The sequence below is a fragment of the Patagioenas fasciata genome, chromosome 1 (genome assembly GCF_037038585.1).
Source record: "Patagioenas fasciata isolate bPatFas1 chromosome 1, bPatFas1.hap1, whole genome shotgun sequence".
Lineage (NCBI taxonomy): Eukaryota > Metazoa > Chordata > Aves > Columbiformes > Columbidae > Patagioenas > Patagioenas fasciata.
The window spans coordinates 8,693,489-8,709,839 of record NC_092520.1 but is presented as its reverse complement, the minus strand read 5'-3'; the positions used below and the strand labels follow the sequence as shown (position 1 = coordinate 8,709,839).

Below are 16,351 nucleotides of genomic sequence, written 5' to 3'. Positions count from 1 at the left end.
GCTATCCCCGACACAGGCAGCTCCATACCAGAAAGGTTGCTTTGCATCCTGATTTTAATAACTATCAGTTCTGTATTCTCATAGAATCATAGAATCATTTTGATTGAAAGACACCCTTAAGGCCCCCAAGCCCAATTGTTAACCTAACACTGGCACCAAACAATGTCCCTAAGAACCTCATTTACATGTCTTTTAAACCCCTTCAGGGATGGTGACTCCACTACTGTCCTGGGCAGCCTGTTCCAATGCCCAACAACACTTCCTGTGAAGAATTTTTCCTAATATCCAATCTAAATATTCCCTGGTGCAACTTGAGGACCTTTCCCCTTGTCCGATCACTTGTTACTTGGGAGAAGAGACCAACCCCCTCCATGCTCCAACCTCCTTTCAGGCAGTTGCAGACAGTGATAAGGTTTCCCCTCAGCCTCCTTTTCTCCAGGCTGAACCCCCCAGTTTCCTCAACCGCTCCCATCACACTTGTGCTCCAGACCCCTCACCAGCTCCGTTCCCTTCTCTGAACTCGCTCCAGCACCTCAAGGTCTTTTCTGTAGTGAGGGGCCCAAGACTGAACACAGGATTCAAGATTTGGTCTCACCAGTGCCCAGCACAGGGGGACGGTCACTGTCCTGGTCCTGCTGGCCACACTATTCTTGATACAAGCCAGGATGCTGTTGGCCATATTGAAACCACTTTTCTATAAACTATTACTTAAAGCATTCAATGTCTCTATTTACCATGAATGCTCCAGCTTTTCGGTTTGGTAGCGAAGCTGGATGAGATGGAAATGTTGACAGGCAACCGCATTGCACTGTCAGGAGATAGAAGTGTTCAAAGGCCCAGAGAACACCTAAAAATAGCAATGCCTCTGAGCCATGTTTTGAAATATCAATACACAGTCCATCAGTAGCAAGCATCCCGAATTACTTGTATGAGACGCTTTTGAAACACGAAACAGTCTGTAATATCTGCCCTGTTCAGAATAAAAATTCTTACCCTTAGTCATGGTTCAAATGCTGTTTATTTACATATAAATATTTATATATATTTGAGATATTCAGTGATGTTGATAAATTTGTTTAAAATTTCCATGAAAACACTCTTGATCAAATAAGTTGAAATCCCAGTTTCTAAGCAGCTCAGCAGAAGAGATTACTGGTAGCATAGAAAATACAATTTAGTCTGAATGCCAAGTGCAGAGAATATCAACCATACACCACTAACGATATAGCTTCATGCCATAGTACAGCAGCATTTCCAAATAACAGTTTCTAGTTTTCATGCAATATTTTTCCTATTTTGGATACTCACAGTTAAAATTGTTCATTAAAACTCCGACTAACAATATTTTCAAACCTAACAGTGAGAGTTTTCTAGTTTTTAAACCGTGCAAATAAATCATTAGGGACGTTACTGATTAAACCACACTAACAATGACATCAACTGCCAGTGGCGTGCATGCTTTTATACATATAATCAATCTGTTCATGTCATGTAACTATGAAGAATATATGGCTTGAATATAGAGAAAATACAATCTTGAAAGATATCTTGATTTTTTTTCACCTTGTTACTTATTTTTTTTACTATGTATGAAGTCCACAAAACCCTTCTTTAAAAAAAAAAAAATGTTTTTACATATTAATCCATTCCTTATATGAAAAAAAAGAAAAACTAAATTCTATTCTGGCCAGCTCAATTATCACATATTCAACAGGGTGGAAAGTAATAAATGCCAGCAAATACAATTTCCCTTGTATTTTTTTAACCCTTCACAGGATGCAATAATTATCTTATTTCAGTGGCTACATAGCCAATCATAGTCCCAGAGCCAGCATGCAGGCCATTAACCTCAGTGTGAGCCAGGGATGCCTTGCCAATAAAGCAGCTATTTACAAAGTACCTCTCAAAAGCAATATGATGAGTCACCTAAATACAGGACTCTACTTATGGAAACCCGGTTCCTAAAGGAGAAAAATAACTTTGTTTTGACCTCAGAGTGTATTAGTTATCAACATACTTAGTAACATGGACTTCACAAAAACACTAGTGTAAATTGAGCCATAACATAATGAAATATTTAGGACTGAGCTGATTACTTATTTTTGCTCTGCAGTATAATAGGCTAAGAGCCCCACTTTCCTATGTGAAATGAAATATGACTCAGTCTAAGTTGATTAGTAATAATTACAAGCCAGATATTCTCTACCCCCTGAACAGCAGGAGACCTGTAATATCTATTGTAGATCTCCTGCGTTCTAGTGATTCATACACAATATATGCAAATTGTCACTGTGGCCAGTACAGATTCTGCAATTTATCTAAAAATTCACATAGACAGATTGGTTTCCAAATTTCAATAGGAGTTTAAACCTGTAGGCTACCTCTTGAATTGTGGAATCCAGTAGACCAAGCCAGAGACATCATAATATAATTTCTTTCCTTAAATCTCAATTTAGCAAATTGGCAAGCTTGTTCTTGAAGCTCAGGTTTATTTCAAACATCAATTTATTCATGAGGTGATTTGAGGAAAAGACAGGGCAATTTATGCTGACTCTCTGTTGTTTATAGAGAGAGAAAGAAATCCCAAAAGAGGGTGTTTAAGCACTTAGACTGGTTGCCCAGAGCTTGTGCAATCTCCACATTTGGTCAATAGTCACAGCTTCACTGGAGAAGACCCTGAGCAACCTGATCTGAATTGGAAGTATCCCTGTTTCGAGCAAGAAGGCTGAATGATGAGGGCTTCATTTACAGAATTACCTTCCAGATGATAGCCCTTGAGACATATGCACCTTTCCTGTAGTAATTTCATTATTTAGTCTTGGTTTCAATGAATAACAACTACAGCTGTCTCACACATTTTAAATAAAAGCTTACAATCTTAGATCCTAGATCTAGATAAGAAGGAAAAAACTGAGACTTGTGAGAAAAACATTTCAGGCTTCACTTAGTGGTGGATTATTTCACATATCTACCATTTTATTTGCTGACTGCACCACAGTAAAGTTGTAACATAAACCAAAATACAACAAGATAACATCTTTCCTCTGTGGAAGCTTTAAATTCTCGCTTTTATCAGAAGAAAGAAAAGCTTTGTAATAGGACCTAGAGCAACCAATGACAAGTTATTACCCATGCCTACAAAATATTTCAAACAGTTCCACACTTCTGTGGGAGGGGAGAAACAAATCTAACATGTTTTGTAAATGACAACAGCTAGTGCAAACAAAACCTGTGTTTGTTAAATATCAGCTTTTGCTAATACCATAAAGACGTAAAAATATTAACGTGTGAATAATTAATATTTTACCCAATTATTTCTGTTAAAATGGAACCATTACTCAGAGCTATCACTCTACAATTAACACGTTAACACAGATATACACCAGCACAGGATTATTATTCTCTATCAGTACTTCATCCTTAGTCTGGGATACTGCTTTGTCAAAAAGAACTCATGCACATATCAGCAAAAAAAAGTAAAACTTCACTGGATATTTCTAGGATTAATGGGAAACATTTTACAGCTAACATGTGTAAATATTAACACTAGACAAGTGAGATGAAGAGATTGTAGGTAATATATCTCCATGATATTCTCATCCCCATGAAAACCAAAACTTGAAGTGTCTAAGAAGGATCAGCACTAATTTGAAAGTATTTATTTCTGCATTTCACAGACTTAAACGCTGTGGCGTGCAAAACCACATCTAATTCACAGCCACGTGTGTGGGGCTAGTTCAGTTTAGTGGCATCTAAGAGCTCTACAGCAGCTTCAACAGAGAATCATCTTACCCTTCCACAGAAATGGTCCGCTGCAAGCTCACCGTGGGAGGACGCGTTGCAGTGCTGTGCTGGGAATGACTGGATGGCCAGGGAAGAATAAAGAAAAGCATTCGTTAAAGAAATACAAGTTTCTCTGACTGTCTCTAGCACTACAGCTAACGCCAAAACAGAATTAACAATCAGATTGTTTTACACGTGCCTAAAGCATTTTGACTTCAGCGATACTCATCGCTTCAAAAGCGGCCTCAACGCTATAATCTCTCTTATTTACAAACAGACTTAACTCCTCTCTAAGACCAGACAATGAAGAGATTAATTCCCCCTTTAATTTCTTATTATTTTAAATATATATATATATATATGCATAGTTCAGTGACTTACAATAACTTAGTTGCTAGTTTTTCTGCTAAATATGTTAACCATAAAACACAAAGTCCATTTCAGAGTAGAAAGTAAAACAGTAAACGATTATGTTATCAGTCTAATTCTCAGTGTTTCTCAGGCAGAATATTCAGTAAAAGAAGACAAGCACTGCTTACAATTGCACCACAATGTAACTTTGAATTTTACAATTTTCAGCCAACATTCACTATTTTTATCAGATTTTAAGTAGCTGGAGTTTTTTCCACATGAAATGATACCAATCTAAGACACAACATTTAGAGACAAAGCATGATATTTTCTAAGCAAAACACAGATTCTGTGAAAGAAACATTTTTGATTGAAAATCCTGAGGTCCAATAATTTCTCATATATGTTTTCATGGTTGCAGAACCTTGTTACTGTATTTCACAAACCAAATGAATTACACATTACTGAATTACTTCAGTATTGTACTATCGTATTATAATATGGTACCATTACTATTCCTGTAAATACAAATGGATAACAAAGTAACATTAGTCAAATGCAGTTCTATGATAATAAATTTCATTCCTTATCCAAGACAATGTGTTTAAAAAATAAAAATAAAAAGCAGAAGCATCTTCTCATTAGTTTAAATAGCTACATCACATAGGCCCAGTATTAATTATGCAAAGTACGCAGTAAAAATAAATCTTTCCGTTGTTTTTATATCACTAATTCTACTAACTGCAGATTCTGTCTTGCTTTCAAGCTTTGCATACACTTCAAGCTGTTTGTTCAGAAGCAGCACGTTATTTTTGTTAAAAGCCGAGACATTCAACATTTGTGAGCAACACCTCTGTTTTACATGCATTTTGTCCTGTAGCACAGCTGACACTGTCTGACAGAAGAGATGGATTTTTTCTGTGCAGCACATCGAGTTGTGACACACGGTGTCACGCCACAGGATGAACAAAAGACCTGCTGGGATTCCCTGCTGCCACCATTGTGCTCCTGTGTCATGTTTGTAAACTACTGCACTCACCCTTGTTTTGAGTCTTTCAGAAAGTTTGTGGGAAAGTATATTCCCCTTATGAGAAGAATTACAGAGTTTTAAATCGTTTTTACAGCAAAACATAGGGTGCGCAGGAGTATCGTGAGTATCCGGCATAAGGGTGTGAACAGAAGAGTTGAGTTGGACAAACTTTGAAGAATAATACTTTAAGAATATTGGTTAAAATTTGCATCTTGCAAATGACTACCTGTTTTTAGTGTTTATGCATTTTTAAAAATTTAAAGTTTAGCTCGTGGCATGTCTTCTGTCCCTCTACAGAGCTGGAAGTGAACATACATCCTTAGATTACTGGGCCCCTCAGTTCCAGAAGGACAGGGAACTGCTGGAGAGAGTCCAGTGCAGGGCAACCAAGATGCTGAAGGGAGTGGAGCATCTCCTGTGTGAGGAAAGGCTGAGGGAGCTGGGGCTCTTTAGATTGGAGAAGAGGAGACTGAGGGGTGACCTTATTAACGTTTACAGATATATAAAGGGTGAGTGTCAGGAGGATGGAACCAGGCTCTTCTCAGCGGCAACCAATAATAAGACAAGGGGCAATGGGTACAAACTGGAACACAAGAGGTTCCACTTAAATTTGAGAAGAAACTTCTTCTCAGTGAGGGTGACAGAGCCTGGCCCAGGCTGCCCAGGGAGGTTGTGGAGTCTCCTTCTCTGCAGACATTCAAACCCGCCTGGACACCTTCCTGTGGAACCTCATCTGGGTGTTCCTGCTCCGGCAGGGGGGTTGGACTGGATGAGCTTTTGATGTCCCTTCCAACCCCTGACATTCTGTGATTCTGTGATTCCTGTCCTGGCTTCCCACACAAAATTAATAAGAAAGGGAACAACCTCTCTCCTGAATTTCCCTGCTCAATACATGAGACAGAAGGAGCACGGCAGAGCCATAACTCCTCTGTCCTTTCCCTGTGCAGCTTGACTCTCAGAAACTTTACTCCCTGAAGCTACATCAAGAGTTGCAAAAATATGGTTGGTACAAGGAATGAGAACCCAGTAAAGAGGAGGGACGATGATGGATGTCACGGCCCTCTAAGTCACACCATGTGTCAAGGGCTGTTTCTAAGAGAAGGATGGTAAAGCTGCACCTGAGCTGATGCCAAATCCACTGTGGAGACTTTAAAACAAGCAGCTCAGATACTTGTAAAAAAGATTTAAGTATTACCCTATTTTTACTACAGCAAACTTATTTATATAACTCTGACCAGATTCAAAATGAGAAAAATTATTATACCATTTAAGGTAGGCTTTTCAGCTGCTAAGTATCAAAATCGAATAATTTCCCTTATATCTACAGAATTATTAATTGAAGATGGTCACAAAAACATATTGAATAGTAAGCACTTGGGATGTGAATATGTTTGGGTGTTGCAAATAATGCCTGTATTCAGTAAAGTAATTTATAGACAGTGAATTATTGCTTCTTCGCTGGAAGATTTAAAATAAAGAAAGGGACCAGTCTGATCACTGTGATAGGCTCGGTGCCCACAGCAATTGTACATTTTACTGATGAATTAACTACCTTTCAGGATTGATACATAACCCAGGCTACTTTGTGCAAAACCTGAAGATTATAACCTGTTTCTAAACATTGTATATAACGGATGAATAAAAACTAAGAATTTTGTCACCATACTATTCATAAGGGCCTTTACAGAATTAGCAAAACCGCTTAGTCTTTATAAAAGATCTCTGACTGACATCACACACACGCAGCGAATTGCTTTTCTGAACAGAGATCTTCCTAAGTCTAAAGCTGGTATTGGCTGCACTCTCATAAATTTATTACTGGATTTCACTATTCACTTATGCTACAAAAAAATTAACATCTTTTTACAAATGCAAATTATGATTGTTTAAAACATATGATTCTTATTTAGCAATGTTGGTGAAAATGTTATTTATGAATTTTAGAAGGAAAATCATTGTCGAAACACAAAGTTGAAATGCGAGCAAACAGCATTTCCAGAAGTGACTGGGAGAACCAGGTTCCTTGATTTTGAGTGTCTGCTGTAAAACACTTCCATAACCACACTTTGCCAAAAGAGGATATTCATCCCTTTCAGAAAATCAGTTGTGTAACATCTCAGCTGAACGGCCAGTACCCAGAACCCACTAATTACTTTCCTCACCTACTTGAGAAATCACATCTGCTTGGTATAGTAGTTGCCCTCACACAGTCTTGTTATGGCTGGGGCAAGAAGCACCGAACTAATGAAAGAATTATCCAGACAGGCAAAAGAATATTCAGAGGAAAGAGCAGATTTTTGGGAAAATAAAATACATTTCCATAATGGAGTGAGGAAAAAAAAAAGACTAGGATGGCAATATTATTTTCTATTATATCAGGTGCTCTATTAAGTAATGTGATCCCATAATAAGTATGAATTAAAGCAACGATTTCAATTAAATATTCTCCTGAAATCACTAAACCATTCAAGCACTAGATGTCACCACTGTCCCTCACTGGAATGATTACCTTGTTATGCAAAGCTGTGGAAGGAACCTTATATCTCATTCCCATCCAAGTGAGGGACTCAGCTATTGGCAATATTCCCTCATTAGAAACCTTTTTCCAATCCTAGGTATTTGTGACACAGAGTTCAAATGAGTCTTTGGCTTTTTTCATGAAAATAATTTATAACTGGTGATACGAAAGCTAATTTTTTGTACTTGATTATAAAAATCAAGTTCAATGCTCGGTATAAGCTTATGGCTTCTAAGGTGTCAACATGAATATAACACCTAAAAATCAAAAATGTAGTTTAGCCCCTGCTTGACACAAGTGGTTATCCAGTTGGAGACAGAAACAACAGTCTGATATCATTCCAAACAGACTTATTAAAAAGATTAATTTCTTGGTGGCTTCTGTCAAAGCGGTAGAAGCAACAGCAAGAAGCCATTTCCATCATATGCTTAATACACTTGTGCATGTGTAATTGCTTCTGTAGCACAAAAGCAAATAAAAGGTATGAGTTATTGCCACCAACATTTTAGATGCTGAATTCCTAAACACAGACATTTACATCCCTATTGAGACATGTAGATAGGTAGCATATTTTTACGCTCACAGATCTAAGTATTCAAAGTTCAACATTTAGGCTTATAAAAATTCTACCCTTTCCCTGAAATTATACAGAATGAACGTCTCAGTAGTTTCAACAGTATAAAGTGATAATGTTTCAATATACTACTCAATACTACTGCCACACAAGATGGATTTTCCCTGAAGAAATGAATCTCTCATTCTTTAAAATACCAGTTTTGACCTAATTCCATTGAAATTTAGTTCATGAAGACAAGAGCAATATACTATTCTTGTAAGACAATTCATATGAATGAAGAAACAAAGAATGAGATTATAATTGAATAATAAGGGGTGAAACAGGGAGTAAAGAATCCAAACTCTCTTTTTGAATGAGTTGAAGTTGTTTTTTGTTTTAAACCTATTTCTTGGGCAAGGTCTGCCCTTTCATAACTTTGTTAAATACTAAAAATAGAGAAGCATCGTGTCAACATTAAAAAAAATCATTATTATGAAAATAATAATATCAATAAGTATTATAGTAACGAGAAGGCAAGTAGCCAATCTCCTTAGTTTTAATTCTGCTCTAGCCCAAGGATGCTCTGAGGCTTTTCTTGTTGTGTGGGTGATTCTGAAACTGGAGGCAGCTTTGTAAACTCGTATTGCCCTGTAGTGACCACATGAACCACTGCCTTCCCTTCACAACTTCCACCAGCACACACTATCCCAGAGACTGCCTATTGCATTGAGGGTGGAAGAAAGTAGGTTGTTGCAGCATAATTTTTTCCTGGTCTCTTTTGCTTGTATAAAAACAATAGACATTGTCTTTACACACAGAGTACTAGAAAAGTCATCAGCTTTCCTCTCCCAACCCACCCCGTATTAAAAAATAACAGCTGCCCTCTATTTGCTATAGCCCTGATTTAGGAAATCTTTTGTTTTCATATATCTTTGTTCTGAGAAGTCAAAACTGACAGTGCAAAAGTCACTATTTGGTTCCTAAATCAGTTGACTTGCATATTCTCGTAAAGAAGCAGTGATGCAGCAAGTGGCACAAGCTGGATAGAGACTCACTGAACACTGACTTTGGAGGAACATTCTCAAAGTCTCAATTCTAAAAGTGCCAAAAAAAGAGAAAAGAATATGAACTCCATTTGCCTGTCAATAAGTTCGATGCAGAAAAAACAAGAAGAAAAAAACCTAAACCAACCGGACAGAAACCCCCCAAAACTAGAGTTCCAAGTTATTATTTGTTATTCACAATACTAAAAGAGAAAAGATCAATAAATACATTAATGAAAATGTTTCTCTGGAGGACAGTGAAGGGAACACTAACACTGGTTGTATGATGTATTCTCAGAATGTTGTTCCTTATGTCAAGGATTGGAGGTAGCAGTGTAGTTTTTTATAAAGCTTCTAGGTCTTTGCTTTGATGGATGTGAGAGTTTAAGAAGGCAACGTGCTTTAATTCCATTAATCTGGAGTTTTAATTCAGTTCAGTGAAGTGAAACCAGTTTTTCCTGATGCTGCCAACAGCTAAACTTCTAACTTAAATGAGTTTTTACTCTCCTGTGGGATTAATTAGAAGACAAGAGAGTGCTTTTTCTGGTATTAATTTTATGTCAGCTACAAACAGCTTGATAATATCCGGTACTGACAGTTACTGACCCGTGTTAAATGTGTCAAACTAACCAGACAGTCTCCCATCAGATGTAAATAGGAAACTTAGAGAAAAGGACATTCAACCCTGCTACTTTCAGATCACCCTCAGGCAACAAAGCCACGCATGAGATGTGATGCTGTTTTCATGCACAGGCACATGCAGTGAGGATTTTTCAGTGACTTAATAACTATAACAATTTTTTTTTTTTTAAATGGAATCTGTACATATATTCTGCAAATAGTATGGCTAGGCTAAATACCTACCAGAGTGGAAAACAGAAAAGGAACAAAAAGATTAAGCTGCCACTCTTGTCTACAAGTATAGAGAATAAAGATCACACTACATCTTTGTTCACATTCGCTGGAATAATTTCACTTGCAAAAGTCAATAAGTTTGTTGATCATTTCCTCCCTTCCTTTGTTCTTTCCTTCCTGCCTGCCTTCCCCAAACAGTATCCACAAAGAAGTGGTACCCACATTCTGCAACTTAAAGTATTTGAGTTATCACAGCCCTAAATTAGGACCAAATAGCCGTAAGGAATAATGCAAGGTGAAACTGTGACTCAGAGGAATGCTTCAGCTCCTGGAATAAAGCTAATTATCCACCTTTGTTAGCAGCGTGTCCAAGCCAGCACCAGACTTCAAGTGGTGAAACATCCACTGGCTTCAAATCTGCATCCTTATGGCTGAGGTAATTGAAGGACATAATGATAAGCTTTAAAATATAAGAAGTATTCTTAGCTGAGAAGGAATTGCTATTTTAGTTTGGAATATAATATCTAAAGCAGCTGAAGTTTGCAATGATGTGGGGGTAACTGAAAATAATTAGGAATGTTGTTTGAAGGAATAGAGTGGAGAGGATATACTGTTGGTGAAGTTTCATGTGTAGCCTAATTTTCCCATGTAGGGTAAATACAGACTTACACAGCACTGTGAAGAACACAGCACTGAGCAAACTGGGCATACCAAGGGAAAACAGTACGAAAGAAATACCGTGACAAGTTGATACAAAACTAAGTGGAACAAATTTTAGGAAACATGAGACATATTATAATGACAGACATGATATCTTGATCTTTTTGGAGATTACTGTGTTCTAGATGCCACTGTTAAGTACGGATTTCTGTTATAACATACATTTTAAAATTTTGCTTAAATTCTTCCCTTTAATCCCATCCTTCTTCTAATTCTTTATGTTCTTTGTTCATATCTTACACTTTGGACAGACTTGGGTTTTTAGAAGTGGGACACCTAAGCCTCCACGGCATTCCATGACATTTTGTTACACTTAAAAAAAAGTAAATCTGAAGTCTTCCTACTCGTCTCTCAGTTGTTTTAATGTTGCTGTTGTTATTATTATTTATTACTGAAATGAATCTGAGGAATGATAAAGCTGCACCTGGGAGCTGAAATACTCCCTGATGAATTCAGTTTGACAATTATACCAGCTGAGGACTGATGTTTACATGCCAAAATATTTGCAACAAGTGAAAAACATGTAGGTACACAGAAAAAAAAAGAGGGAGAATGGTAGAAGAAAATCTCACCTTCTCCGTTGCTTAAGTAGCATCAGATGGAAATGGTCCATGAACTTAACAACTGAGTTTGGCTCTAGTTACAGCTGTAGAAGAGGATGTTGTGCTACTCCCATGAATTTAAATAGGGAGTGTTTGTTTAGGAATGACAGAAAACTTCCTGGCGTGCTCTGCATGGCCTCTCAATTACCTGCATCTCCTGGCACCAGCGTCTAATACAGTGCTGAGTTTTCAGTTCCTCATGGAGAAAGCAGCTGTCACCCTCCTCCCTACTCTTTGACATGATGCTTTTGTAATTCAACATCACTAAGGGTTTTTAGCTTGGTTTTTGTTTTGTTTGGTTTTGTTTTTTTTCTGTGCTGCTACCCTCGAATGCCATACCCCATTTACAGTTTGCTATCACTTCTAATTCTCTTCTGGCATTAGTGCTTTCCAAGCATTACCATTCCACTGATTCACACAGGGTGTAAGACAATTGGAGAGAGTTTGATTTCTATGTGACAGAAAAACAAGAATTCTTGCTGGGTAAAAAGAAATCAGCCTCAGCAAAGGAAAACACATGCTATAGCACAGAAAAAATGTCTTAAACAGTCAGGTCTTCTGTAATGTAAAAGACATACTTCTACTAAGGCTGTCTGGAGACACTAAATAACCAGAACATGTCGAAAAATTTCAAAGGCAGACTGCCAAAGCCTGTAGCTTTATATGACTGGAAGGAGTCACTCAGCTTCCCACTTACTTTATGTATATGTATTGGGTTTGCATAGCAAGGTTTTGGTAGTGGGGGGCTACAGAAACTTCCTGTGTCTGACAGAGCCAGTGCCTTCTGGCTTCTAGATGGACCTGCTGCTGGCCAAGGCCAAGCCCAAGGCCACCAGCAACGGTGGAAGCACCGCTGGGGTAACATTTTTAAGAAGAGGAAAAAGACTGCTGTGGAACAGCAGCTGGAGAGAGGAGTGAGAATATGTGAGAGAAGCAACAGTGCAGACACCAAGCTGAGTGCAAAAGAAGGGGCAGGAGGTGCTCCAGGTCCCAGAGCAGAGATTCCCCTGCAGCCCATGGTGCAGACCATGGTGAGCTCGGCTGTCCCCTGCAGCACGTGGAGGTCCATGGTGGAGCAGATCTCCACGTGCACCCCAGGGAGGACCCCATGCTGGAGCAGGTGGATGCCCAAAGGAGACTGTGACCCCGTGGGAAGCCCATGCTGGAGCAGGCTCCTGGCAGGACTTGTGACCCCGTGGGGGACCCAGGCTGGATCAGTCTGTTCCTGAAGGACTGCACCCCAGGGAAGAGACCCACGGTGGAGCAGTTTGTGAAGAACTGCAGCCCATGGGAAGAACTCCCTTTGGAGAAGTTCATGGAGAACTCTCTATGGGAGGGACCCCATGCTGGAGCAGTGGCAAAGTGTGAGGAGCGTGAGGAGTGTCAGGAGCATGAGGAGGAAGGAGAAGCAGAGACAACGTTTGATGAATTGACCACAACCCCCATTCCCCGCCACCCTCTGCAACTCCAGGGGGCAGTTAGAGAAATTGCGAGTGAAGCTGAGACCAGGAATAAGGGAGGGGTGGGGGGAAGCTGTTTTCAATTTTGATTTACTTCTTATTACCCTATTGTGTCAATAAATTAAATTAATTTTCCTGAGCTGAGACTGGTTTGCCTGTGATGATATTGGTGAGTGATCTCTCCCTGTCCTTATCTTGACCCATGAAGGTTCTGTTGTATTTCCTCTCCCCTGTGCAGCTGAGGAGGGGAGTAATAAAAGTGGCTTTTGGTGGTCACCCGGTCTCCAGCCAAGATCGACCCATCACGATACTTATTTGCCATCCTTGATTTCAAATGTCAGTTTTTTTCCTACTAAAAATGGACAGAAATAATACCTCCATAGGTGTTTAGTTTTTCTTTGCGTATTGATTTAAGTGGTAGGAGTAAGAAATACAAGTTTTCAAGTAGAAACTTGGTTTCCCTGATTTTCAGCCACTTCGCTGGCCCACTCCCTTTCCCATTGCACACAGCTGGTGTAACCAGGTTTACCCCCAGCACCAAGAGATGCTGCAGGGCACTCCTTGAGTTCTGTGCACAAGGATATACTCCTTGTAGTAGCTGTTCCATGGCAACTGCAATACACAGCACTCACCACTGTCCCACAACACTACTTTTGATGTATTTTTCTAGAGCTGCGCATTGCTTCCTTAATTAAACATATTTATTGCACACAAAGATTATTAGGTTTCCATGCAAGTAACAACACAGGTATCTACATCAAATTCCCTTTGGAGTTTAAGCAGATGTTGAAAGACATCAGCAAGGACTTGAAAAATGTGTCCACTTTTAAGAAAGTTTGAATGGCAAAACTCAGATAGAAATCAAAGAATATCTCAGAAGTTTTAGGAAAACTCATATAGGTACATTAAGGACACTCACATAAGACTTTCAGTCCAAAATACCAAATTGCACATGATACATGTATTTACTAGTTGCATTGTTGCAGGGAAAAAAAAAGAAAAAAGATATGAGCAGGGAAGTTTTCTAATAAGGAACTTGCTACTATTGTCTAAAGAAAAAGCTCCTCCACTTTATAGCCTGTGAACAGAGCATAAATTCTGTAATTCTATAAACTAGTAAGTTGTTCATAATGATGGTAACAGCCAGTAAGACCTTGAATTTCAGAAAGTGTTACAAAAGTGGTGTTTTATGAGCTGGTTTATTATCGTCAATAAAACTGGGTGAACTGGATTACTTTTGTCAAAATTCAACTCCATAGGACATATGTACTTGGTAGTAGAATAAGAAAACAAGTGGTTAAAAAGACACTAGAAAAATCTGGAAAGACCTCACGTTTTTGTGTACTTTTCTTCCACAGTCCATAGAAGTTCATTTAAAGTTATGAACGCCCCTTGTAAGACTGTTCACAGTTCCCTTCAGGGATCAGAGACCTAATTCCAATTCAGGATCCAAATAAAGGAAGTATATTGTGATTTTAACACAGAACTCTGTGAGAGCAATCTTGTCATTAGCAAAATGGACAGAGATTGTGTCTTAATGGTTACACTGATCTTGCAATACTGCATTTAGTGCCTGCAACAGCTTAGCTTTCCTTTCTCTTCTCAAATGACGGTTGACCTTCTTTGTACTGAAGATGACACTTGAAAAAAAATTCAGAGGACTTTTATACTGCGTCTGCTTCTTTTTTAAAGAGTAGGGAAATCACAGATAAATAAGTCTAATGACAAGGCTCAAATAATTGCAACCCATTAAACTAATTTGCAAAGTTTCTGCCTCCACCAAAAGAAAAACAAGCACATAAAGTTCTTTTCATGGTAGAGTCATTGCACTGAATTTTACTCATTCAAGATAAAGCATGTGGGTAATAACAATTAGTTAAAGTGGTTTAAAACAGCAATGAAAAACTGTCTGATGACAAGCCATGGCATAGCATTGAGAAACATTTCTATATCCTGTGAGATTCTGTATCATTATATCTGGACAATAAAAACTTTCCTATTGGAATTAAAGTTTTAATATTGTTTCTACATAAGACCGCGTTCATTTCTTCTGTACTTATTAACTCTCCTGTGTGCATTGCAATGACTTACACTGACTGTCAAGGTGAAGCAGCCAGAAAAGGAGTGTATTCAGCTCCCACAGAAGTGGTTCATTAAAACAAAAAGAACAATCACAACAGAAAGAACATTAATTTACAATTATGATCTAAAATCTAGCAGAACAGCACACTTTATATCACAGTTACTCCTGTTACAATGTTTACTGCACCTGTGTGATACCTTGTGATAATGTTATCCCTCCTATTTGGATATACATTATCTCTATGCAAACTGGGGATAGGTGTTGAATATGTGTCTTTTTTTTTAACAGATCAGAGGTGAGAATGTAATCCTACATAAGCTGCTATTGATGATCAGAGGGCTGGAACACCTCTCCCATGAGGATAGGCTGGGAGAGCTGGGGTTGTTAGGCCTGGAGAAGTGAAGGCTCTGGGGAGACCTTATTGTGGCCTTCTAGTACCTAAAGAGGACCTACAAGAAAGCTGGAGAGGGACATTTCACAAGGACATGTACAGACAGGACAAGGGATAACGACCATAAACTGAAAGAAGGGAGATTTAGGTTAGATGTAAGAAAGAAATTCTTCCCATGAGGGTGGTGAGACACTGGAAGAGGCTGCCCAGAGAGCTGTGAATGCCCCATCCCTGGAAATGTTCAAGGCCAGGTTGGATGGAGCTTTGAGCAGCCTGGTCTAGTGGAAGGTGTCCCTGCCCATGGCAAGGGTTGGACTAGATGAACTTACAGTCCCTTCCAACCCAAACCATTCTATGTTTCTATGATGATTTAATCTGATTTTCTCTCATTCAAATCAGCCCAGCATGCATGTGCATGAGTGCAGCTATACCAAACACAAAAACCAAAAGTCCCAGAGAAATACATACAGAGAAAAGCAAAAAGTAGAAATAACGCAATGCACATAAACAAATGACATCCCAACAGAACATATACAAACAGCAGTGAACGGTAATTTGAAAATGCAGAAGTATAAAGAATGTATTGTCAAAATGAATGATGAATAGTGCAGAAATTCAACAGCTTAAGCTTTACTGGTTTTAATCAAATCCATTTGAACCATGATTCTTGGATATTTTTAATTTTATAGGAGTTGGTGTTACTCAAACCTTTCAGCATTTTACAGTATGAGGTCTAAGAACAAAGTATACACTAGAATTAGAATTTTAAAAAAATTAAAATCTATTAGTTTTTCCCATTCTGGGGTATTCACAGTGGGAATGTCAGGCATAAACATCTCCCATAGTAGATCACTATTGTCCAAGCACATTAGTAATTAATTTTGCCTGTCTTTGATTATAGGTCATAGATTGGAGTAGACAGATTATTTATATGCTCCGTTATGTCAATCTTTATATTC

The 16,351-nt window shown here is 38.5% G+C and overlaps 1 protein-coding gene across 29 annotated transcripts in view; it reads right to left on the bottom strand.

The window, feature by feature from the left end:
- The window catches only part of DLG2 (discs large MAGUK scaffold protein 2), a 1,047,967-nt gene that overhangs the window by 239,696 nt on the left and 791,920 nt on the right, over nt 1-16,351 (bottom strand). For all 29 annotated transcript variants that reach the window (XM_071798683.1, XM_071798777.1, XM_071799041.1 and 26 more), the window contains one exon: nt 3,793-3,861. In XM_071798683.1, coding sequence (XP_071654784.1) covers nt 3,793-3,861 — 69 coding nt within the window. The remainder of the gene's footprint in view (nt 1-3,792; nt 3,862-16,351) is intronic.